The sequence below is a fragment of the Lagenorhynchus albirostris genome, chromosome 7, assembly GCF_949774975.1.
Source record: "Lagenorhynchus albirostris chromosome 7, mLagAlb1.1, whole genome shotgun sequence".
NCBI lineage: Eukaryota > Metazoa > Chordata > Mammalia > Artiodactyla > Delphinidae > Lagenorhynchus > Lagenorhynchus albirostris.
This window is the reverse complement of record NC_083101.1, coordinates 13,659,734-13,684,042: the sequence shown is the minus strand read 5'-3', so window position 1 is coordinate 13,684,042 and position 24,309 is coordinate 13,659,734. Positions and strand designations below refer to the sequence as shown.

The 24,309-nt window shown below is 41.3% G+C and overlaps 1 protein-coding gene across 1 annotated transcript in view; it reads left to right on the top strand.

The window, feature by feature from the left end:
- The window catches only part of CNTRL (centriolin), an 84,285-nt gene extending 60,039 nt beyond the window's left edge, over positions 1 to 24,246 (top strand). Inside the window, exons 25-44 of the mRNA XM_060154473.1 lie at positions 24 to 229; positions 2,142 to 2,334; positions 4,972 to 5,102; positions 5,239 to 5,379; positions 5,483 to 5,609; positions 6,372 to 6,536; positions 7,307 to 7,466; positions 8,851 to 8,966; positions 9,045 to 9,262; positions 11,658 to 11,815; positions 12,960 to 13,033; positions 15,117 to 15,305; positions 15,745 to 15,970; positions 17,292 to 17,497; positions 18,466 to 18,606; positions 20,246 to 20,518; positions 20,695 to 20,757; positions 21,899 to 22,105; positions 23,746 to 23,829; positions 24,097 to 24,246. Of these exons, the coding sequence (XP_060010456.1) occupies positions 24 to 229; positions 2,142 to 2,334; positions 4,972 to 5,102; positions 5,239 to 5,379; positions 5,483 to 5,609; positions 6,372 to 6,536; positions 7,307 to 7,466; positions 8,851 to 8,966; positions 9,045 to 9,262; positions 11,658 to 11,815; positions 12,960 to 13,033; positions 15,117 to 15,305; positions 15,745 to 15,970; positions 17,292 to 17,497; positions 18,466 to 18,606; positions 20,246 to 20,518; positions 20,695 to 20,757; positions 21,899 to 22,105; positions 23,746 to 23,802 (3,051 nt within the window). The 3' untranslated portion in view covers positions 23,803 to 23,829; positions 24,097 to 24,246. The remainder of the gene's footprint in view (positions 1 to 23; positions 230 to 2,141; positions 2,335 to 4,971; positions 5,103 to 5,238; positions 5,380 to 5,482; positions 5,610 to 6,371; positions 6,537 to 7,306; positions 7,467 to 8,850; positions 8,967 to 9,044; positions 9,263 to 11,657; positions 11,816 to 12,959; positions 13,034 to 15,116; positions 15,306 to 15,744; positions 15,971 to 17,291; positions 17,498 to 18,465; positions 18,607 to 20,245; positions 20,519 to 20,694; positions 20,758 to 21,898; positions 22,106 to 23,745; positions 23,830 to 24,096) is intronic.
- Positions 24,247 to 24,309: the final 63 nt, after the last annotated feature.

Genomic DNA, 24,309 nt, shown 5'->3' with positions numbered 1-24,309 from the left:
ATTGCATTTCTTTCTTTGCTCAGGAGAATGAAGTTTCTAGATTGGAAGACATAATACAGCATTTAAAATCAAAGAAACAGGAACAGTGGATGAGAGTATCCAAGCGGCAGTGTGAGAAAGAAATAGAAGAACTGCATCATAATATTGATGATCTTTTGCAAGAGAAGAGAGACTTAGAGCACGAAGTAGAAGAATTGCATAGAACCATTCAGAAACATCAACAGCGAAAGTAATTATTAGCCATTTTATCTTTATAACTCAGATGAATATGATATTAGTTCATTAAGGTAACCTAAATCAGTGTTGTCCAGTAGAACTTTCTGTGATCTTGGGAATGTTCTAGATCAGTATTATCCAAAACAGTAGCCTTAGCCACATGTGGCTATTGAGTACTTGAAATGTAGCTAATAGAACTGAGGAACAGAGTTAATTTAATAGCCACGTGGAGATTAGCATATGGGACAGTAGAAGTCTAAGTTCTTTTGGCCAGTAATCCATATCAGCTCCTCTTGTAGTCCCTCTTGGAGAATGGCACAACCACCACCCCTCCCCAGTTACCCTGGCTGAAAACATGCTGGGTGTCCTCAACACCTGCCTTTCCCTCACTCCCCCAGGGATCCAGCTGCTCTCCAAGTCCTACTGACTCTGTACACAAAGAGCTCTCAAACTGGTCCCCTTCTTTCGTCTCCACTGCCCTGGCCTTTAGTCATCCTTATCCTAGGTCAGGCCTTCCAGGTCTAGTGTCTTTCTCTCCATCCCACCCTCGACATGGCTGCAGACCTAACTGTGCACGCTGCCCTGTGTCTCTCGTTCCCACCAGCATACATACTGCCCTGCAAGATCTGAACCCTACCTCTCTTTTTTATCCTTCTCTCCCACACGGTACTTACTCTGGCCCTACACTTTGCTGTGGTTTCCCCGAGCACCACATTTTCTCCTGCCTCCCCACCTCTGCACATGCTGTCCTTTGCCTGAAATGGCTTCCCGACCTGCCCTCCACCTAACTCCAGTGTGTCTTTCCAGATGAAGGTTAGGGATCCCCTCTGACAGAAAAGCTTTCTCATCTCAGGCTCCCACAGTTTGGAGTTGGCAACCTTGGGCGTAGTGTTGTTCAGACCATGTTGTAAGATACCCAGAAGGGCAGTAGCGGGGCCTCCCTCTCTGTGCCCCAGCATCTGGCATAGGGTCCGTTAGCTAATGCTTGTATCTGCTGCATGGGTCAGTTATGTAGAAGCCCATCTTCTGCACTAGACCATGAATTATGACAGTTCCCCAGTTTTTGTCCCTTAAGCCAGACTGGCCCAGGTACCAGGGTTGCGGGGAGACCTGTGGAGTACATAGAGGTGAGTGAGATATGGTCTCTGCCTTCTAGGAGCAAACGCAAGAGTGACTGATAGACCTGGCAGGGAAAACCAAGGGTCATACCGAGAGAAGGTTGGGACTAGATGTTTGAAGGCTTGGGGGATGGTTATTTCATTTTTGTAGGTGTATATGGGGGAGGTGAAGTTTTTTGAGGGGGGTGTAGTGCAGTGGGAGAACCACTTCTTTTCCTAGTTATAAATGTATAATAAATGATCATTTTAGGGAATTTGGATAACACAAAAATGTCCAAAGAAGAATTAATCTGTTAATATGTGGTTGAATTTATTTTCATGTTTTTCTGTCAATGATAGTCCCGTTTTCAAATAATTTTGACTTTAACCTTGAGTTACCAAGTCCTGTGTTGCGCTTTCTGATTTGTCAAATATCGTCACCATAATTTTACTCTAGGAGAAACTTAGGATAGTTTTGAGGGAATGGATGATTATTGAGGCAGTGGTTTGTTTTATTTTTATACCACAGAAGAATTGAAGTATCAGCATTGTCTTGACCAAGTGCTGATGAAAAAATAATCTTTATATTTAAAAGCACAAAACAACTGCCTCATACATTATACATATTATCCACTTATTGTCAACAGTATGCCATGTTGAGTAAAAAGGTAAGCATAGATATTGAACTTAATCAGATGTAGCTGTCTGTCCAGTTCCTTCTCATATAAAATTAGAAAATCATTGTGCATCTTTTTATCATTAGGCTACAAGTATCTATATTGTCACATTTAAAATCTCTTGATGAGTGTGTATATATGATTTTTTTAGAGACTTCATTGATGGAAATGTTGAGAGTCTTATGAATGAACTAGAAATAGAAAAATCACTCAGGCACCATGAAGATATTGTAGATGAAATTGAGTGCATCGAGAAGACCCTCCTGAAACGTCGAGCAGAGCTCAGGGAGGCTGACCGACTGCTGGCGGAAGCTGAGAGTGAACTTTCACACACAACCGAGAAAGTATGTGCTGCTGTGCTTGGGGTGAGACGGCTTGCTGGCTTGCTGTCGGCGGCGGCGGCGGCGGCGGCAGCAGGAAGGGTTAGAAAGAAAACGTGAAGAGCACAGTGGCCCAAGCCAGTCTGTGCTCTGCTAGTTAAGGAGCTGTGAGGATTTGGGCAAGTTGCTTAAGTCCCCGAGCTTTGCTTTCCTCCTGTGTAAATTCAGGCTAAGAAAACCTAGGCTGTTCGGTATGAATTAAATGAAGTATAATTAACCTAGATTGTACTAATTAACCTAGACTATACTAATTATGCTAGAATTAACCTAGTATAATTCAGTATGAATTAAATGCAATAGCATATTTAAAGCTCCTGAAAGTCATTTAGTTCCTAACACACCCCACCTCCGTATCCTATCTGTGTCTTTTGAAAATTATTCGGGCTGTGATATCTGTGTTTATTAAATAGGCCAATCTTATATTCTTATAACAATGGACCTCACAAGACTCTTATTCTTACTTTGTTCTCCAAGTTGATAGTAATATAAAATCAAATATTTTTGGGCCTGAGGTAGTATTCTTAAGACTGAAACACAGAAAGTTGGGGAAGAAAAGGAACTGCCTTTTATGAGCCCCTGCTATGGCCACACATTGGCTATTTTATAAATACCACTTCATTTAACCTTCCTGGCAGCGTTGCAAGATGGTCATTAGCCCAGTTCGCACAAGTAGCTCAGAGGCTGGTCTAGCCCAGGGTCATACAGCTAAAGTTCTGACTCACCAAGAGAGCTTTAGATGGGAATTCCAGGATTAAAATCAAAGGTCTCGAATCCATATGGGGCACATCAGGAACTACTATTTTTATATTGTTATTTCAACATGGATCAATTTAAATGAATAGAAATCTATTACCCAGGAACTGAAATGAAGGATTTATTAAAGAAATTCTGTGAGTGATGGCTTTGATAAGAATGGAAAAGTTTCCTTATGTCTTTCCAGGTGATCAGTTCCCTCTTCTGTCACATGTTAGATTACTGTGAGAGAATAGGTGTGAGCAGGACCAGAGAAAAATGTATCACTGGTGTATAAAAGAAAATTGCTGAGACTAGTAGTTGGCAGAGATAGTAAGTGAACCGAGACTAATAAGCTCTTCCTCCTTCATCCTCCCAAAATGACTCAGGGAAGCAGCTTGCTAAAAGGGAAGAGGAAAGGAGAAAGTGCTGCATTTTGTAAGGAATGTGCCAGACTTGTTAAAACCTGACATACAAGGGATAAAAAACTACTTAGAGACGTGGCTGCCTTTCTGTAGTGTATAGTGAGTTCTGTCCAATGCTTTGCTGATGAATCTAGTAGAAACCAGCTATCCGAAGTGGAAAGAAGTGTGGTGAAATATCTTGCTCTCTGGGAACTGGCCAAACCCTCTTGCATCCACACGGGGTATTTACTAGACGAGCTTCACATACAGATGCCTCTGACTTGAGTGCAACTGCAACATGGAGTGTTTTGGCAGAAGAGTGAGTCACTGCTCAACCAAGTACAAACCATACTGTTTTTGGACCTCTCGTGACATTATGTTAAGCCTCTTATTTGAGACAGAAAAAGAAACCAAGGTGACAAAAAAAAAAAAATGATGTTTTTGCCAAATCATATATAGGAAGATTTTGAAATACTTCAAAAGTATTAAATATTTGTGTTTCTTAGCCATAATTAAATCATCCTTAGATTAATGGGGTTTTACTTAACAAGATAATATCTAGAGTAAAGGAAGAATCTTTATGTGGAGGGATTATTGGTAGAATCACTTCCTTGCCACTTAATTGGGTAGATATTTGTTTGTTTTTTCACTTTTTTCTTCTCTTTTTTAAATTTCTTGTTTTCCTTTAATTTCTTTTTTTTTTTTTTTTTTTTTTTTTTTGGCGGTACGTGGGCCTCTCACTGTTGTGGCCTCTCCCGTTGCGGAGCACAGGCTCTGGACGCGCAGGCCTAGCGGCCATGCACACGGACCCAGCCGCTCCACGGCATGTGGGATTTTCTCGGACTGGGGCACGAACCCGTGTCCCCTGCATCGGCAAGCAGACTCTCAACCACTGCGCCACCAGGGAAGCCCTAATTTCTTCTTTTCCTGTTTTTTTGGTGGTTGTTTTGGGGTAGATATTTTTAAGTGAAAAAAATAGCATATAATAATATTACAGATTATTTTTAAATAAAATATCATCCACCATCTCACCACCCTCAGATGACTATTTTTGTTTTTGCATAGCCTTTCTGTCTTTGTTGACAAGATAGTTTTCTATAGTTGCTCTTACAGTGCTTAAACCATTTAAAATTTTATTTTCAGCCAACATTTTATCATTAACATTCTTCTATGTTACCACATTGTCATTATTTTAAAGACTGCACAGTATTCCATTGTGCTGGTGCATTATCACTTACTGAATCGATTGTTTGTCAAGTCTTATATTATTTCAGTATACAATGAGCATTTTTGTGTAATAGTTCTTCTGAATTCTTTTTTGAGAATTGGAGAGTCTAAGTGAGTGAACATTTTTATCAGTCTTTCTGTATTGTCTTGTTTTCCAAGAGCTGAGCCAATTTACGATACCAGTAGCCGTGAGAGAGTATTGTAACTGAATTAGTTTTAATGACAGTTTCTTTTCTAGACAAAAGATGCTGTTGAAAAGTTCACTGATGCCAAAAGAAATTTATTGCAAACTGAGAAAGATGCTGAGGAGTTAGAAAGGAGAGCTCAGGAAACTGCTGTTAACCTTGTCAAAGCCGATCAGCAGCTCAGGTAGGTGGACTCCCTCAGCCACTGATGTACTCGGTGAGATGAATGAGAAGTTTGATTCTAAGTGGACAATAATTGCTCTATGATAAATGCACGTCAAGCCTAAGGAGTCTGGGGGAAATAAAGAGATGTGTTTTAGATTGCTCCAGGCTGACACAAAGGATTTGGAGCAGCACAAAATTCAGCAAGAAGAAATCTTGAAAGAGATAAACAAAGTTGTTGCAGCAAAAGACTCAGACTTCCAGTGTCTAAACAAGAAGAAGGAAAAACTGACTGAAGAGTAAGTACGGCCTCTGCAGGCCTGCAAGGGGCTTGTGCTGGAAGGCGGCTCTTGGGGCTCTGTCTCCCTTCCAATTTGCTCCAGTACTGCTGGTGCTTTGTAGGCTGCAGAAGCTGCAAAAAGACATCGAGACCGCAGAACGCACTGAGGATCATCACCTGCAGGTGCTTAAAGAGTCGGAGACCCTCCTGCAGGCCCGCAGAGCAGAGCTGGAAAAGCTGAGAAGCCAGGTAGGGCAGCAGACACCTCGAAAACCAGTTCATGCTGCTTGGAAACCTATTATAAAAAGTAATACATGTTTGATTGTAGAAAAGACTGGAAAATACATAATAAAGTATAAAGCATAAATGAGGCTATATATCTTAGTGCTTAAGAATAGAGTCCAACCCAAATTTGAATCTCAACTCAGTACGATATATTATTGAATAAGTGAGTCTCAAAACACAATATGCTCTGAGATCATTTATGTTAAATGTGTTTATGTATACTTGTGTTTGAATTTTTAGTCTATACCAAAGTACAAACATGGTCATCTGATAAGGGGGGGATTGTGAATATTTTCTATTCCTTTTGCATGTCTGCATTTTCTGCTTTTCTGTAACTAAATATGTATTGCCCTTAAAATTATAAGTTTTAAATTTACTAAATGAATAAATTTTTTAAATCCTTGCCTAACTTCCATTGCCAAGGTGGTTGCCAATTGGAATAAAATATAGATATGAAAGTTCTTTGAAAACCGTATCCTGAAGGACAATCATTATTATCATATTGTTGTTTTTGCTGTGATTTAAGTGTTTTTACCTATGTGAGCTCAAGGCCTTTATTAGGCATTTTATGCCTGCAGCCCCCCAGCCTGGCCTTCCTGACTCTTGCAGCTAGGATTGTGAGAATTAGACTACCTCCTTATTTCCCCACACAACCTTTAGCTGGACTAAATATTCTCCATCTCAGCACTTTGTCAGGCTTTGCATTCTTACTTTTCTTTAATGCAGGTAACAGGTCAGCAGCAGGAGATGGCTGTCTTGGACAGACAGTTGGGGCATAAAAAGGAGGAGCTGCATCTACTCCAGGGAAGCATGGTCCAGGCCAGAGCTGACCTCCAGGAAGCGCTGAGACTGGGAGAAACTGAAGTAGCTGAGAAGTGCAGTCACATCAGGGTACATTTTTCAATAGTTTTTCTTAAGAGTCCTAGTATAGTCCTGTAGATTTATTTTGAGATATTTTCATTGGTTTCCCCCTAAAATGCAAATTTAAATTCCTGCATCTTGCCTCTGTAACGAGCTTGGTGTTGTGCTATCTATCCATGCTGTGGCTGCCGTGCATAGCTCTCCCCCTGTGTTGTTTTCTGGACATGCCCAAGGTTTTATGCCTCTGTGCCTTTCTCATTCTGTTTCTTCTCTAGGAATTCCCTCTCTGGGAATGTCCAGATCTGACCCAGCTTCCATGGTCCAGCTTCATGCCACTAAGAAGACTTCCCCAACTTTTCCTTTACCCTGGAAGGAGTTTCTCTCGATTCTGAGTTTGGTAGCACTCTGCACATTTCCTAGGGCACCGTAGCCTTTCGTGATCATGTTTCTGTTCCCTGCCTTATTTCCCCACCAGGTGCTAAACCCCTTGAGGGCAGGAGATGTGTCCGAGTTAGCCTTTTTTCTCTGCAACACATTGCTTTGCTCATAGTAAATATTGCATATAAATTTTAAATGAAGATAACGTGTTACTTTTTTACTTCTATTATACTAAAATATGTTAGTGTAAAATATAGTGCTGTTCTTGACGTAAAACTCAAACATGAGCTTGTTTCCAAATGAGAATTTCTATGAAATGAGACAGTTAATAACAGAACTGATTTTAAAGTAATTTCTATTCATAACTTGGTGAAGGTGGGTTGACTTTTTTCTTTTCTTTTCTTTTCTTTTTCTTTGCACAGGAACTAAAATCTCTTCTGGAAGAACTGAGTTTTCAGAAGGGAGAACTGAATGTCCAGATTAGTGAGAAAAAAGATCAACTTTCACTTATAAAGCAGGAAATTGAAAAAGAGGAAGAAAATCTCCAGGTAGTTTTAGGGCAAATGTCTAAACATAAAACTGGTAAGTTTAAAGTTTAACCTTATTTCTAATCAAAGAAAAGCAGATTATAAAAGGAATATGATATTTTCTGCCACTCAAATTGACTAAAAGCAAAATAATCATCTTCATTGCTGACCAGGGTGTGATGAAAGAAGAGCACTTACAGGCTGTTGATTGAAGTATAAAATGGAACAACCTCCCAGTGTCTTAAGACTATTAAACTCACACCTGTTAAACCGGGTAGCCCATTTCCAGTTATCTAGAGAGGGCAAGCGTTTATGTACATCGCAGCAATATTTATTTTATTTCTCTTTTTTTTTTTAAGAAGTAAGCCTTTATTTCCTAGTTTTACAAATTAAGTTGACTGAGTCAGTTACTTGCAACAGAAATTGTAATGACAAAATTTGGAAACAAATGACTAATTTAAAAACCATATTTTGGGCTTCCCTGGTGGCATAGTAGTTAAGAATGCACCTGCCAATGCAGGGGACACGGGTTCGAGCCCTGGTCCAGGAAGATCCCCCATGCCGCGCAGCAACTAAGCCCGTGCGCCACAACTACTGGGCCTGCACTCCAGAGCCTGCGAGCCACAACTCCTGAAGCCCGGGTGCCTAGAGCCCGTGCTCTGCAGCAAGAGAAGCCACCGCAATGAGAAGCCCGCACACCGCAACCAAGAGTAGCCCCCGCTCACTGCAACTAGAGAAAGCCCAAAGACCCAATGCAGCCAAAAATAAATAAATAAAATAAATAAATTTGTTTTAAAAACATATTTTAACATTTAATGACATGTAAAAATGCTGATGAAAGAAGAGTGAAAAAATAGATAAAAACTGAATATTGATTGTAGTCCCAATTTATTTTAAAAAATATATATGTGTGTGTGTCTATTCGTGTGCGTGCAGTCCTGGTAGGGAATACATCAAAATGCTATTGCAGTAGTGATTGTCTTTGGATGGTAGGATAATGATGGGTTTTCATTTTTTTCTTTTATACTTTTTTCAAATTTTCTATAATGAACAAATATTTTTATAATCAGATAAAAGTAGTTAATATTTAAAAGTCTATATTTCAAAGGACAAAAGAATTGTTATATAAATGTCAGCTGATATATTTTAAAGTTTTTCCTATTTTGATTTAAATTCTTTTAGGTAGGGTAAGTACTTTTTAGAACTAGGTCTCTGTTGAATGTTTTTGTTTAAATGTTTATAACAAATTAGTGTTTAGCAATACTTTTAAAGGCTTTTTACATTCAGAATATAATTAATTAGCTCCATTAATTCAGCACAACAAATATATTTTTATTATCTTTTGTTTCTTGTATCAGCCAGTAACATTATTTTCTGTTTCATTTTGTAAATGTTTCCACATTCATTTAATAGCCTGGACCATGCTTTGTTTCTGTTAGAACTAAAGAATATTCTGGACATGTTGCAACTTGAAAACAATGAGCTGCAAGGTTTGAAGCTACAACATGACCAAAAGCTGTCTGAGTTAGAGAAGGCTCAGGTTGAAGTGCTAGAGGTAATAAAGCTGTTTTACCAGTAGTGAACCGCGGTCTTTCTCAGTTTGCATGGTTGACTTCTCTTTTATCTGCTTTAGGAGAAACTGGAGTTGGACAGTTTGCAGCAGACAGCCCTGCGACAGAAAGGGGAAATGGAGTGGCAGAAGCAGCTCTTGGAGAGGGACAAACGAGAAATTGAGCAAATAACTGCTGAGACCCGAGCACTGCAGTTGTGTGTTGAGTCTTTGTGCAAACAAAAGGAAGATCTCGAAGAGAAATGTGATGGCTGGGAGAAGAAGTTGGCACAAACCAAACGGTGAGAGCAGGAACAAGTAAGCTTGTAAGATCCCATCTGGAAGGCTAAAGCATTATTAACACACTATTCAAAAAATTGGAAAATTGAGAAAAGGCAAAAAAATACAAAATACGCCACAAACTCAGTATCACAATACAATACAGCAATAGCATTTTTGGGTGAATTCTCCTTTTAGGTTTTTTTTTTTTCCCCAAAAGCATTTTTTAAAATAACTTGTTGTGATTTCTTTTTTTAATAAAAGAATATATGCTTGTTCGTGTGTAGGAAGACCCAATCTTAACCCATTGTTAAGATTCAGTTCTCCTCAAATTGATCTATAGATTCAAAACAATCACAGTCAAAATCCCAACAGGTTTTTTAAATAGAAATTGGCCATCTGATTCTAAAATTCATACTGAAATGCAGAGGACCTAGAATAGAATCTAAAACTTTTTAGATATGACACCAAAACAACTTTGAAAAAGAAGAACAAAAGTTTAGGGCTAATACTATGTGATTTCAAGACAGTATACAGCTATGGTAATCAAAACACTGTGGTGTTGGTATAAAGATAGACAAAAAGGTCAAAGGAACAGAACAGAAGTCTGCAAGTAAACTCACAAATATATGCACAACTGATTTTGACAAAGATGCAAAGTAGAGAAAAGATGGTGTTTTCAAAACTGTTGCTAAAAGCACTACGTATCCAAAACCAAATAAATGAACCTTGATCTATACCTCACACTACATATAAAAATTAACAAACATAAATGTAAACCAAAATATAAAACTTGTAGAGAAAACATAGGGGGAAAAAAATCTTTGTGGCCGTGGGTTAGGCAAAAATTCCTTAGATAAGACGCTGAAAGCATGATCCATAAAAGAGTAAATTGATAAAATTGGACCTCATCAAAATTTAAAACTTCTGTTTCTCAAAGGACACTGTTGAGATAATGAACAGACATGTCACAGACTGCGAGAGAAATCCTGGCAACCATGTATCCGATAAAGGACGTGTACCCAGGATATAATGAACTCTCAAAACTCAGTAATTAGAAAATGAAGAACCCAATTTTTCAAATGGGCAAGAGATTTGAAATTTTATTTAAGAAAATATATGGATGGCAGATAAGCACATGAAAAGATGCTTGGTATCATTAACCATTAGGGAAATGCAAATTAAAACCACAATTAGATATCATTACACACCTAATAGAATAGCTAAGATTAAACACTGACCATATCAAATGCTAGCGAGGAACTTTCATACACAATTGATGGGAGTATAAAATGTTAGTAAGACCTCTTTGGAAAATAGTTTGGCAGTTACTTAAAAATGCAAGCATACACCTAGCAGAAGATCTAGCTTTCTCACACCTAGAGGTGAAAGCATGTGTCCATACAAAAACTGTACACTGATGTTCATAGCGGCTTTATTTGCAGTAGCCAAAACTGGAAACAACCTAAATGCCCATCAGCTGGTGAATGGATTAGCAAATTATAGTATAGCCATACCATAGAATACTACTCAGCAATAAAAAGCAATGGAGGATTGATACGGACAAATTCATGGATGAATCTCAAAGTAACTATGCTTACTGAAAGAAGCCAGACAAAAACCAGTCCATAGTATATGATTCCATTCGTGTAAAGGAATGCATGCTCATACATATCTTTTTTGGGTAAATCCTATTATACATACAGTGTGTTTCCTGCATTTTCACTTATCAGAAGTTAGTGATCCATTTTAATCACGTTTTTTTTAATTAATTTATTTTTTGGCTGCGTTGGGTCTTCATTGCTGCGCACAGGCTTTCTCTAGTTGTGGCAAGTGGGGGCTGCTCTTCGTTGTGGTGCGCGGGCTTCTCATTGCAGTTGCTCCTCTTGTTGCAGAGCACGGGCTTTAGCCACATGGGCTCAGTAGCTGTGGCTCGCGGGCTGTAGAGCACAGGCTCAGTAGTTGTGGCGCACGGGCTTAGCTGCTCCGCAGCATGTGGGATCTTCCCAGACCAGGGCTCGAACCCGTGTTCCCTGCATTGGCAGGTGGATTCTTAACCACTGTGCCACCAGGGAAGTCCTTAATCACATTTTTGGAATTACAAGTGCTATCCATGTTATCCCTGATTTTTATAAAACCTCGGTTTAGCAAGTCACTTTTTGAAATGATAAACATTTCCAAATGTTCTATTTGGAAAGCTGAAAATAAGATTTCTTTTGAAAATGAGTTGAAGAGCCTTACATTTTGTTAATATTTAATAACATTTAATAATTTGCTAAATTATTAATATTTATTTATTAATATCATCCAGACTCCACAACTACATTGTGAAATATAACACTATTCCTTAGTTGTCGCTTGTGTGTGCTTAGACATTTTGTATTTGACAGTCTAACTTATTCTCCATTTGTATTGTAGGGTTTTAGCAGCTACAGAGGAGAATAGCAGAACAAAGCAATCAGACTTAGAAAAGTTGGAAGTGGATGTCAGAAAACTGCAGCAGGAGCTAGACCAACTAAACAGAAACAAACTCTCACTGCATAAAGACATCGCAGCCATGCAGCAGCAGCTCCAGGGTATGAGGCAGCACAACAGGAGAGATGGGACTTTCTTCCTTTTGCTAGATTCTTTATTTAATTGTTTGCTGTCGTATTACAGAAATAATTCATGCTACAGGGCATGGGGCTTCTTTTAGAAGTGAGAAAAATGTTCTAAAATTAGGTATGGTGGTGGTTGTACAACTCTGTGAACTTACGGAAAGCCATGAAATTGTATACTTTAAATGGGTGGAAAATGCATGGTATGAGAATTACATCTCAGTAAAGCTATTTTTTAAAAAAACTAATTCATATTCTTTAGAGAACAATTTAAAAACATAGCAAAATGACAAAATAAAAATTACTATTCACCTCACTCCTCAGAGATAATTTCTATTATCAGTTTAGTAAATATCCCTCCAGATTTTTCCTTGGGGCGTGTGTGTGTGTGTGTGTGTGTGTGTGTGTGTGTAGATTTAAAAACAAAGATTCAAATAACATCTTAATTACCAACTCTTTATAAAGCCTCATGATTGTTTATTTATAAGTTACTAAGTAATCCTAGCCAGCAGTATACTGTTGAGCACTTACTGTGTCCTGGACGTGATGCAGGTGTTTCATATGCATTTTATCACTTAATCCTTATAACATTTTTATGAGGTAGAAACTATTATTTCACCCATTTACAGATAAAGCAACTTAAGCCTAGTTTCCTTGCGACTTGCCTAAGCGAGAAGTGACTTGCTCAAGCTTACACAGCTAGTAAGTGACAAAACCAGTATAGATATAAAATTTATTCCCAAACTGTCTTCCTGAAAGGTTGTACCAAATTTATATTTTTATCAGCAATGTGGAAGATACCTGTTTTTAAACCATGCACCTCATCAACATGAGGTATTATTATGTGTAAATTTTCATCGTGAGGTTTTGAACATGTAACATGTCTTTTTTTTTTTTTTTTTTGAACATGCAAGTCTTTAAAAACGTGGGCTCCAAGTCCAGATCTGGATTGCGCATCATGTACCTCTCTTTTGGCCTTTAATAAGATAGGGTGGCATAGTCATACATTTAACAGAAGAAAGTATAAATTCACTTCTACTCTACTTCTCTGAGTGGACTGATAGGAATCTGGAACCATGTATACATAAGTATTTCTTATTTTATGTAAATGTTATTTCTGTAGAAAAACGGGAAGCAGTAAACTCATTACAGGAGGAACTAGCTGATGTCCAAGACCACTTGAACCTAGCAAAACAGGTAAGCCTCACAAAGGTAATCTTCTAGTAGTGTCCTGAAGGCATGCAGATAATTGGTTGAAATAACAAATCAAGTAGGCTGGTTCCTTTTCACATGAGCAGGTCCCTTAGAACCATTTATCAAACACAAATATAAGATATACAAAAATTTTGATGCAGAGCAGTGATTTTCCAGTTTATTTTATCCCTAGAATTCTTTATTCAAACAACGTTTTACTCGAAGCTAATAAGTAAGGTCATGGCTAAAAGAGCCCAACAGTCCCTCAGCAGCCACTCTGGGGGCTTCAGGGACCAGATGGATCATCTCTTACCCATGGCACAGATGAGGCCTGCAAAAGCTGGGCTTAGATTTGATCACTCGCTGAGCTGCAGAATCATGGCCAAATCTGGGCCTTCATCTTGTCAGGTGTTGAATAGAGCAGATTCTTTTTTTTTTTTTTAATTATTTATTTATTTGGCTGCATTGGATCTTTGTTGCTGAGCACGGGCTTTCTCTAGTTGCGGTGAGCAGGGGCTGCTCTTCATTGTGGTGCACGGGCTTCTCATTGTGGTGGCTTCCCTTGTTGCGGAGCATGGGCTCTAGGCGCACGGGCTTCAGTAGTTGTGGCACACGGGCTCAGTAGTTGTGGCTCGTGGGCTCTACAGCGCAGGCTCAGTAGTTGCAGCACACAGGCTTAGTTGCTCCGCGGCGTGTGGGATCTTCCCAGAGCAGGGCTCGAACCCTTGTCCCCTGCATTGGCAGGCAGATTCTCAACCACTGCGCCACCAGGGAAGCCCCTAGAGCAGATTCTTTTTACCCTTGTACTTCTGATCATCTTCTTGAGGTAATTCAGTGTTGTCCTGTGAGATTATTGCCAAAATTTGAATTTCAGAGAAACTCAAGCAAGTTTTGGGCCTCAGTTTCCACTCTGTAAATTACAGGTTAGATTAGACATCTAAATTCTCCTCCTTCTACCTTTAAGATTCTGTGTTTCTAAGATATATAAAACTGAAATTAGGGCTTCCCTGGTGGCACAGTGGTTGAGAGTCCACCTGCTGATGCAGGGAACACGGGTTTGTGCCCTGGTCCGGGAAGATCCCACATGCCACGGAGCGGCTAGGCCCGTGAGCCATGGCCACTGGGCCTGCACGTCCAGAGCCTGTGCTCCGCAACAGGAGAGGCCACAACAGTGAGAGGCCCGCGTACCGCAAAAAAAAAAAAAAAAAACTTAAATTATTCTATTTTTTTTAAGAAGTCTTATACAGGTTCGTAGGAATATTTTCTGTGTTGTTAGAAATATGGTAACTTTTTCTAAAGTGCTTAATTTGGGTTCCTTGAAGAAAGAAGTATTTATTGTTGTCTGAGGTTTTTTTTTTGGCTGTGTTGGGTCTTTGTTGCTGCGCGTGGGCTTTCTCTAGTTGTGGCGAGCGGGGGCTACTCTTCGTTGCGGTGCATGGGCTTCTCATTGTGGTGGCTTCTCTTGTTGTGGAACATGGGCTCTAGGCACGCTCGGGCTTCAGTAGTTGTGTTGTGTGGGCTCAGTAGTTGTGGCTTGCAGGCTCTAGAGCACAGGCTTAGTAGTTGTGGCGCAGGGGCTTAGTTGCTCCACGGCATGTGGGATCTTCCCGGACCAGGGCTCAAACCCGTGTCCCCTGCATTGGCAGGCGGATTCTTAACCACTGCACCATCAGGGAAGTCCTGTTGTCTGAGTTTTTTAACCTGTATAAATATTTCAAATAGTAACAAAACCATGACTTTAGGTTCATTTTCAGAGTTAAGCCTTATTCACAGCTTTTCTTAATCTTAGCAATCCTGTGAGGTGGGTGTTGTTTACTCCCATCTCAGTGACAAGGCAGCTAAAGCTCGGAGGAACTGAGTCTCTTGCTGAGGTTCTGACATCTCTGTCATCCTAGGTACTAAAAAGAGGGAAGCCAGTGATTAAGTTGAGTTCCAGGTACCTTTGTATGTTTGTTGAAATAATAAAGGATATGGAACTTTTACGCTTTAATTTTGTCAGACTTAGTAGATAGATGTAGCTGTGACACTAGCCACCTGTAATGAAGGTGGCTTTGTCCGTAGTTTCAATTTGTTCTTTCACCTGAAGGACCTGCTCCACACCACCAAGCGTCAGGATGTACTGCTCAGTGAGCAGACCAGGCTCCAGGAGGACATCAGAGAACAAGTAAAGAAGTTGGAAGTCTGCCGAAAAGAAGAGGAAACAAAACAACAACAACTGCAGGTGTTTCAGAATGAAGTTGAAGAAAACAAGGCCAAACTAGCCCAACAGGAAATGGTACCGCACATCTATGACGTTATATAAGAGGAAACATTTTATCACTTGTGTGAGCTTTTTTCCCCTGGCACAAAGCTGCTGAGAAGTATCCCCCTTGGGACTAGCTTCCCTTACCTGCCCTGTGTGACCAGAGGGGAGTTTACACCGACTCTTTAACTCCCTTGGTATTAATATTACGGGCCATTAAGACCATAGAACAGGCCCGGTAAGGAATCTTGAAGGCCACGTGCCAGTTCCTGCTTGAATCCCCTCCTCACATGCTGGCCAAACAGTTTTCCAGTCCCTACTTGATCACCTTTGTAAAGAGAATTCACTCTCTGTCCCCATGGGCTGTTTTCTACTTTCTGTTGAACTGGAATCTATCTAGTGTCCATGAAGATTCCCTCAGGACACTGGGTATTTGTTATTTTATGACTAACTAAGGTTGTTCTCTATTAAGATGTTTCAGAGACTCCAGAAAGAGAGAGAAAGTGAAGAAGAAAAATTAGAAGCCAGTAGAGTGACACTGAAGGAGCAGCGGCACCAGCTGGAAAAGGAGATAGCAGACCAGCAAAGCAGACTGGAGCAGGTGCTGACCAAGGTGTTGGTGGCTGAAGAGCGCATCAGGACTCTGCAGGAAGAGGAAAGGTGGGGTGAGACCCTGGAGAAGACGCTCTCCCAAACCCGTATGTATTCTGGAACATTGCACTGAGGGCGGGGAAATCTGCTGATTGTCGAGTAAAATGTGTGAAGGAGTCCCAGGCCCCAGCTATAGCCCAGACGGGAGGCACAGGACAAGCACAGTGGGAAGAATGGTCCCTCATTTGATCCTCCCAGCCCTGTGAGAGAAGAGGAAACAGGCTCAGAGGGACAGAGGGAATTTGTCTTTATGGAGATAGGATTTGGTTCCAAGACTGTCAGGTCTTTTTACTTTTACTGTATTGCTTTCTTCGAGAGTGCTGTCTCAAGGGAGTGGAACATTAAGGCAGAGAAGTGCCAAAAGGTGCTCTAGAGGCTTTCTGTAAAGGACATTACTTCTGAGCTTTGGAACAATGATCCATTTCATCTCAATCTAGTAAAACACCCACAATATTAACAATTCTACTTCTGTCTAAATTTGACATAGCGAATGGTACCAAGATACAGATGTTGGCCTTTGGGTTTGTTTACTCTCTCGAGCCATACATAAATGAAGTTGACATGGGAATCCAGGGTAAATGATCGTTCTCACATCAATAAATGAGTTTTCTTTTTCTTAGGCTTTAGGTTTTAATAATGCTCAGAAAATGTTGTTCTACCTTGAGTGAACTCAGTGGACTTGGGACCTGAAAGGGTTATTATTCCTTTTTTCCCTGGGAACTCTTGATGCATCCAGACCCAACCATTTCATTAGGAAACTGAAACCTAACAAATATGCCGAGTCTGACCATGCCAGAGGTGTGAGAAGTGAAATCTGGGCGGCGTGTTGCTTTACAGAGGGTGATTAGAAAAATCTGTGTTAAGTATCACTGTTGTGCATAAGCGTTATTTATTGAGTACTCACTGTGTACTAGGTGTTTGCATACACGATTCCCATTAAATACCAGGAAATGTTTCTTCTGTAGAAAATAAGATGTGTGCCATTCCAAATCCTGTGTTCTTTCCTCTGCGCTGCCTCCCATGAAGGAAGAAATACTGTGTGCCCCCCTTTATTAAAATTAGGTTTATAAAAAACATTTCAGTAGTCTGTTCCATGTTCCCTGCACCTCAGGGTTGGTGCTCTCTGGTCTCAAAGACTCAAAAGGGAAGACAGTTGCTGTCTGTCACTTTGGGATCAGGCCTCTGGGAACAAATTACATCAAGAGGCACCCTTCTCTGGGCCTTTTTCTGGGCCTCTGGTGTGGGTCAGGGGAGATCTGGACGACTGAGTGACAGAGCAAAGTGCCTGAGTGGGTGGCATGTCGTTGTGGAGTCTGCCCACGGCCAGCCCAGAGCCTCGGGCTAAACTACCTAAAATGCTCATTTCAGAACGACAGCTTTCAGAACGGGAACAGCAGTTACTGGAGAAGTCAGGCGAGCTTCTGGCTCTGCAGAAGGAGACGGACTCTATGAGGGCGGACTTCAGCCTCTTGCGGAACCAGTTCCTGACAGAGAGAAAGCAAGCCGAGAAGCAGGTCGCCGGCCTCAAGGAAGCACTTAAGATCCAGCGGAGTCAGCTGGAGAAGAACCTTCTCGTGAGTATCCGCTGCCCAGGCAGTTTATGAGGAGATGACGCCTTTACGTTTTTAACTAAAATACTTCTTCAAGGTAGACAAAGTAAATTACCTGTCAACCAAGTCCCTAACCCAACTGTGGTTTGTGGTGCATTTACGTGTAATTCGTTCCTGAAGCTGATGGTAGATTTTGCCAGAGTCTGGGCTCAGCCCTGGAGGAGCTGTCTGGCTGGCTGGAACGATGGTCGTGTGCACAGACAATGTCAGCACTGAGCAGAGCTCAGCGGTCCAGCCTCCCCAGCAGGGTCGAGGAGGGGGCTGGGGAAGGAAAGCCTCTAAAGACATTCTTACCCAGCTGCAGTCTGTGCTCACACGTTTTTCTCATCACGCCCTTTTCGGTCAACGTTAGTTTTAATTAATCATTATCCTGAAACCAGGAAGCTCAACCTACCATGGTTTTATCCCTGGAGATAAACTGTGGGAGGTGACACTCAGATGAGTTCAAAACAGCGTATGGTGGGTGGAGGCCAGTGGGCAGCAACGGGGGCTGTCACAGGAATGGATTTTTCTAACACCCTTTGGAGGAATTAATGTAGCCCTGTTGAATGGTACTTTCCAACCAGGTGTGTTTCCCTAAGGGTGATACACTTACAACCAGCGATGGGCGACATGATTGTAAAGATAGTATGTAGATGTCTAGATTTTAATCCTCCCAGGAACCCTATGATGGTGGCTATAGTTAACATCTTACAGACAAGGGAAAGTAACCTAGTATCAATGGTAATGTTGCAGATCTAGGATTCAGACTCTGGGCTGACAGACTGACCGACCACATGTTTACTCCCAGCTCTACCACAGCTGCTAAAGAAGGCAGGTAGATTATCCCCATTTTATAGCTGAAGCCTAGACGAGAAATGAAGTCACAGAGCTAGTGAGTGCGTAAGCCAGCAACGCACACCTCCAGAGTCATCCTCCTCCTCTGGTGCTAGGAGCAAAAGCAGGAGAACAGCTGCATGCAGAAGGAAATGGCAACCATCGAGCAGGTGGCCCAGGACAACCACGAGCGGGCCAGGCGCCTGATGAAGGAGCTCAGCCAGATGCAGCAGGAGTACGCAGAGCTCAAGAAACAGGTGCGCCCACACCCCACGGGACTCAGGCAGAGCTTTATTTCTTCAGTAGCTCTTTTAAAAGGAGTATTTCTTTGGGAAAGTCGTGAAAAGCTAATTAATCAAATCTGTTTTTCTAGTTTTGAAATGTAGAAATGTACCTCCACAAGAAAAAAAGTATTTGTTCAAAATATACTTTTTTAAAATTAATTTTTATTGGAGTAGAGTTGCTTTACAATGTTGTGTTAGTTTCTACTGTACAGCAAAGTGAATCAGCCATACATACACATATATCCCCTCTTTTTTGGATTTCCTTCCCATTTAGGTCACCACAGTGCATTAGAGTTCCCTGTGCTATACAGTAGGTTCTCATTAGTTATCTATTATATACATAGTATCAATAGTGTCAAAATATACTTTTAAAATGCCCTTAAGTTCAACAAGGTTTTTATGTTAGTTTTTTTTTTTATGTTAGTTTTTGAAAGAAAAATAGCAGCTCTTCAGCATAAAATTTTATCATGTCCCAAAGCACTGTATTGAAATGTTAGATTTTATGTCAGAAACAAGTCTATAAGAGCCAAACCCCTGGGGAAGGAAAAAATGACCCCCAGGAAAACCTTTGATAACCTGTAACGTTGCCAAGCTGAGGGTGGGAAAGCAGTTCACGCTAGATGGAGAGTCTAACCCTAGACCCCCCCTGGTGTCCCTTAGCCATTGGCAGCAGCTGGGCCACCCCAGAGCTCTAGTCTAGTCAGGCTGCTGGGGCCACTCGGTTGACCCTGCTACACCTTGTCCTTTGGATAACCCTATGTGGCCATTCAGTTTCATCTGTGCCTACAGCCACCCACCCCCAGCCCTGACACACACACACACACACACACACACAAATAACTTTTATTTAAAGGCCCCCCCAGCCTCTGCAAACTTGGAAGGGCAGTTAGAAGTGGGTATGACTGTAATATCTTCACTAAGCTCTCTATTATGGAGAGAGCCACATAGGGTAGTCTCAGGTCTTAAACACAAACTGTAAAACCTGAGGAAACCTCCAGACTGCCGAAACCACCAGATTCTTCACCCATAAAATGAAAACGTTGGACCAGATCTTTTCTAAGGCCCCTTCCAGCATTAACATTTATAATCTAGATCACTTACGGCTTGTTTAGGTAAATGGCCCTTTTCTCATTTGGGTACCACTAAGGTGCTTTGTATAAATTCTCACCTAGTTCTTGCATTTCGGGATGCAAGGTATTATCTTCACGTTAAATGAGGTAAGACAGGTTCAGAAGTTAGCTAACTTGCCCTAAGTCATACTGGTAATGTTTACTGGAAACGAGATTGGAATCCAGCTCTGTCTAGCTCCAGAGAGACCGACTTCTATAGAGTAATGCACCTTCAAGGAACATGGCACCCATGCTTTTCTAAATGGAAGTTGCTTCAGTCAAATGTCAGTAAAATCGTTTACTTGGTAGCTTATAGATACTTGGAATAGCTGAAAAATCACAAGTTTTTACCATTCTAATCATAGTAATTAACATTTGTAGGTCTGTAAATACATGACACATGTATTTAAAACATTAAATTTAAATCATTAACAATAACAGTTCAATTCCAGGTAAGTCCCAAACTTTACCTAGTAGTTATTTGACTCTCACTCACTCCTTAGATGGAAAACCAAAAAGATTTGGAAAGAAGACAAATGGAAATCAGTGAAGCAATGAGGACACTTAAGTCTGAAGTGAAAGATGAAATCCGAACCAGCCTGAAGAATCTTAACCAGTTTCTTCCAGAACAACCAGCAGATCTGGAAGCTGTTTTGGAAAGGAACGAAAACCTAGAAGGAGGGCTGGAAAGCTTGAAAGAGAACTTTCCATTCCCCGTGAGTGACAGACCATCACCTTTTGAAGAAAAACTGAATTTTTCTCATGTTCACATAATGGTAAGGGTTTATCCTGCTATTCTGTGGACTTCATCAAAAGATAATTTGGTTCCCACCTACCCTAGATAAGCTCAAACACAGAGTTGAGGATGGAAGAGGGTTAGAGGGGGGAAAGGTGGGTCGGTTACTGATGGTGGTGCTTAGAGACTCTCTGTTTCCCTTTCCCTCTGAAAAAGGATGAACACTGGCGTGGAGAAGCACTCCGAGAGAAACTGCGTCACCGTGAAGATCGACTCAAGGTTGCCCTTTTAAAAGAAAAATACAGTATAAGATACTTGGCATATTGAGGAGAGTGGGGGGCATTGCTCTGTTGCAGCTCTCACGGCAGTTTTATTGATTACACGTTCGAAGCTCAGAGAAGGATCTCTTTCTATAGGCAGCTGAAAACACGTGTCTAGAATAGGTCATTGTTGACCTAAAAATCTGGGGGTTAAGAGTTTAGGTGGGAGTTGGAAAATGAGAGTGAGTTAGATAGAACAAGAGAGGACAGAATGCATCTTTGGAGAACGGCCGCTTACAGCGAGGGCTGAGAAGGAGCCATGGGCGGTACCAAGTGAGTGGAGGCCCTTGACATCAAATAGCCTCCAGCCACATGTGACTGTTTAAATGTAAATTCACTTTAATTAAATCAGGTTAAAAATTCAGTTCTTCATTTACCACATTTCACGTGCTCACAGGCCACACATGACCAGTGGCTACTACAGTGGGCAGCACAGATATAGAACATTCCCGTCATCACAGAAAGTTCTATGGGACAGCGCTTGCTGTTGACTTTTAATAAGAGAATCATTTCAGAGGTACGGTGGGGAAGCCAGAACGTAATATGGGGTTGAGGATTACATACATTGTGAGAGACTCTGAAGATATCCAGTATAAACCAATCTTCTAAGTCTGGGCAGTAAGGAGACAGAGATGAGGCAGTCATTTAATGGGGAGGCCAGGGATGCTGAAATCCTAAGTGTTGTGACAGCAGAGAGAACAGGCTGAGTTGAAGGCCCAGTTAATGACAACACAGAGAGTAGCCATCTGGCACCTCCTTTTTTTTTTTTTTAAAGGACAAGAAGAGGATTTTCAGCAGCCATTCCTATTTTATGATAGTCAGATTTGCCTATCAAATGTTAAACATGGGGCTTTCCTGGTGGCGCAGTGGTTGAGAGTCCGCCTGCCAATGCAGGGGACACGGGTTCGTGCCCCGGTCCGGGAAGATCCCACAAGCCGCGGAGCGGCTGGGCCCATGAGCCATGGCCGCTGAGCCTGTGCTCCGCAACGGGAGGGGCCACAGCAGTGAGAGGCCCGCGTACCGCAAAAAAAAAAAAAAAAGTTAAACATGAGGAAGGTACCCAGTGTTAGTTCTAATATGTTCTACCATAACACTTTCAGGCCCAGCTTCGACACTGTATGTCCAAGCAGGCAGAAGTATTAAGCAAAGGGAAGCGGCAGACAGAGGGCACTTTACACAGCTTGAGGAGACAAGTGGATGCCTTAGGGGAATTGGTCACCAGCACATCTGTAGATTCCACGTCATCACCCAGTCTGTCTCAGCTGGAGTCTTCCCTTGCAGAGGACTCCCATCTTGGACCAAGCCAGGTAGGAGGAAGCTCTTCACAAGGGGTCTGACTTATACATGGAAAGTACCTGAAAGCTTTGGGATCCATTATCTTGAGGAGACTCAGAAGGATATGAATGCCACCTCCAAATCTCTGAAAAACTTGTCTTAGGAAAGACTTCCTTTTTCATGGTCCCTGGGGGGACTGGAATCAATTGGTTGGTAGATGAATAAAGAGGATAAGCTGATGATTTAGGAAATAGCCTAGGAAACTGGGTGACCTGTCAGGGATATAGTTAATTCTTCTATAAATGCCTTCCATTTCTGGATGTCCTTATCGTCTACTTGGTCAATATAAAGAGTTTATGGAATTCCCTGGTGGTCCAGTGGTGAGGACTCTGTACTCTCACTGCTGCGGGCCCGGTTCGATCCCTGGTTGGGGAACTAAAATCCCATAAGCTGGGACTTCCCTGGTGGTGCAGTGGTTAAGAATCCGCCTGCAGGGGACACGGGTTCGAGCCCTGGTCTGGGAAGACCCCACATGCCACGAAGCAACTAAGCCCGTGCACCACAACTACTGAGCCCACGTGCCACAACTACTGAAGCCTGCGCGCCTAGAGCCCATGCTCCACAGCAAGAGAAGCCCGCATACCGCAACAAAGACCCAACGCAGCCAAAAATAAAATAAATTAACAACAACAACAACAAAGTTATAAAATCCCATAAGCTGTGCGGCACAGCCAAAAAAAAAGTTTAGACCTCTGAAACCAACTTGAGTCCCAGTTTAGTCTGTCCATTTGGGAAGATGACTGTGCCAAGTGTTAATCCTCAGCAAAGTTTGAACAGTTTGAACTCTTAACTGAGAGTCTATTAGAAAAAAAACCCTGGATTTCACAAGTTTTCTATGACTTACATAAGGTTAATAATTATTTAGGAGAAACATAAAATATACTCATGGAATCAGTAAGTAACACAGTATTACTGTCAGAGATGGATAATAGCTACCATCTTGTGTGCCTACTGTGTGTGTGTACTAAACACTTTACATATATTATCTCATTTACATCCTGGGAAATAGGATTTATCCCTCTATATAGATAAGGAAATTGTATAAAATGAAAAATGTCAAGGTCACAGCAAAAGACAAAACCAGGACTTAGAGGCTAATCTTTCTTTACCAGAGTGGTATATTGTATGGTTGAGCCATGAGAACATTCAAGGCCAGTTGCATCTTTAATAGACACACAGCTCGCTCATTAGCAGCAGAGCCAAGATTTGAATGATTACCTTAAAACCTTCCACGGTAGGATCCAAGTCAGATACAGGCCAAAACCATCATGGGCCTCAGGGCAGGCCTTGAGGAACAGTGTGTCAGAGGCACAGAGCATTGAAGAGTAGATGACTCTGGAAGTAAGAGAGCCCAGAATAGTGGGAGATGAGTAGACAGGGGTTTGAGGGCCAGGTTAAACTCTTAGCTCATGGTGGCAGCCAGAAGAGTTCAGGTGCTCTAAATCCAGGAGTAACAGAGGAATGTTTGAGGCACAAGGAGTAGAGGTGAGTTTGTTAGAATTATTTTGGACTCTGGAGTCGTAATCTAGGTCTACTTGGGATAAAAGTCTGAAGTAGGTTGGAATTAAGAGACTGGCTTCTGAGCCTAATGTTTTCTCTTCCTTCATTTCAGAGCTCCTTCCAAGTTCTACAAGGTCCGTCACAATCACTAGACGGTTACCGACACTGATGCCATTCCCAGCCTCCTGCTCACAGGGTACATGTTACGAAGAGTTCTTTTAACCTGCACTTTCAATTGCAAGATCTTGAATTCTAGTTTATCATACAGTCTTTAAGAAAAGTAACTTTCTGACTTTTCTCTTGGATAATTTCATATGGTGGTTCATCTTAAAACATTTTTCCGAAGAGGTACTCAGTATATATTTTACCTGTTAGCCATGACGCTATCATTTAATTGTTAACCTAGTTAAAACCTGTTTTTACTGTTGCAAGAGTTCATCCTGACTTTCTCATCTTGTTGTAGGAAAAGAGTGGCTCAGCCAGATGGAGGAAAACTGTCTTGCAGAAATATGAGGAAATACCTTTTCCACTACCTCACCAACTTCGTAATTAGAATGCCACTTGCTTTTTACCATGAACCAGTGAATTCAAATGCTGAAACTCCACTTGTACAGTTACCGTCAGGGTTTTTGTAAGTCACCTGTACATATGGGAACAACTGTATACAATTTAAACC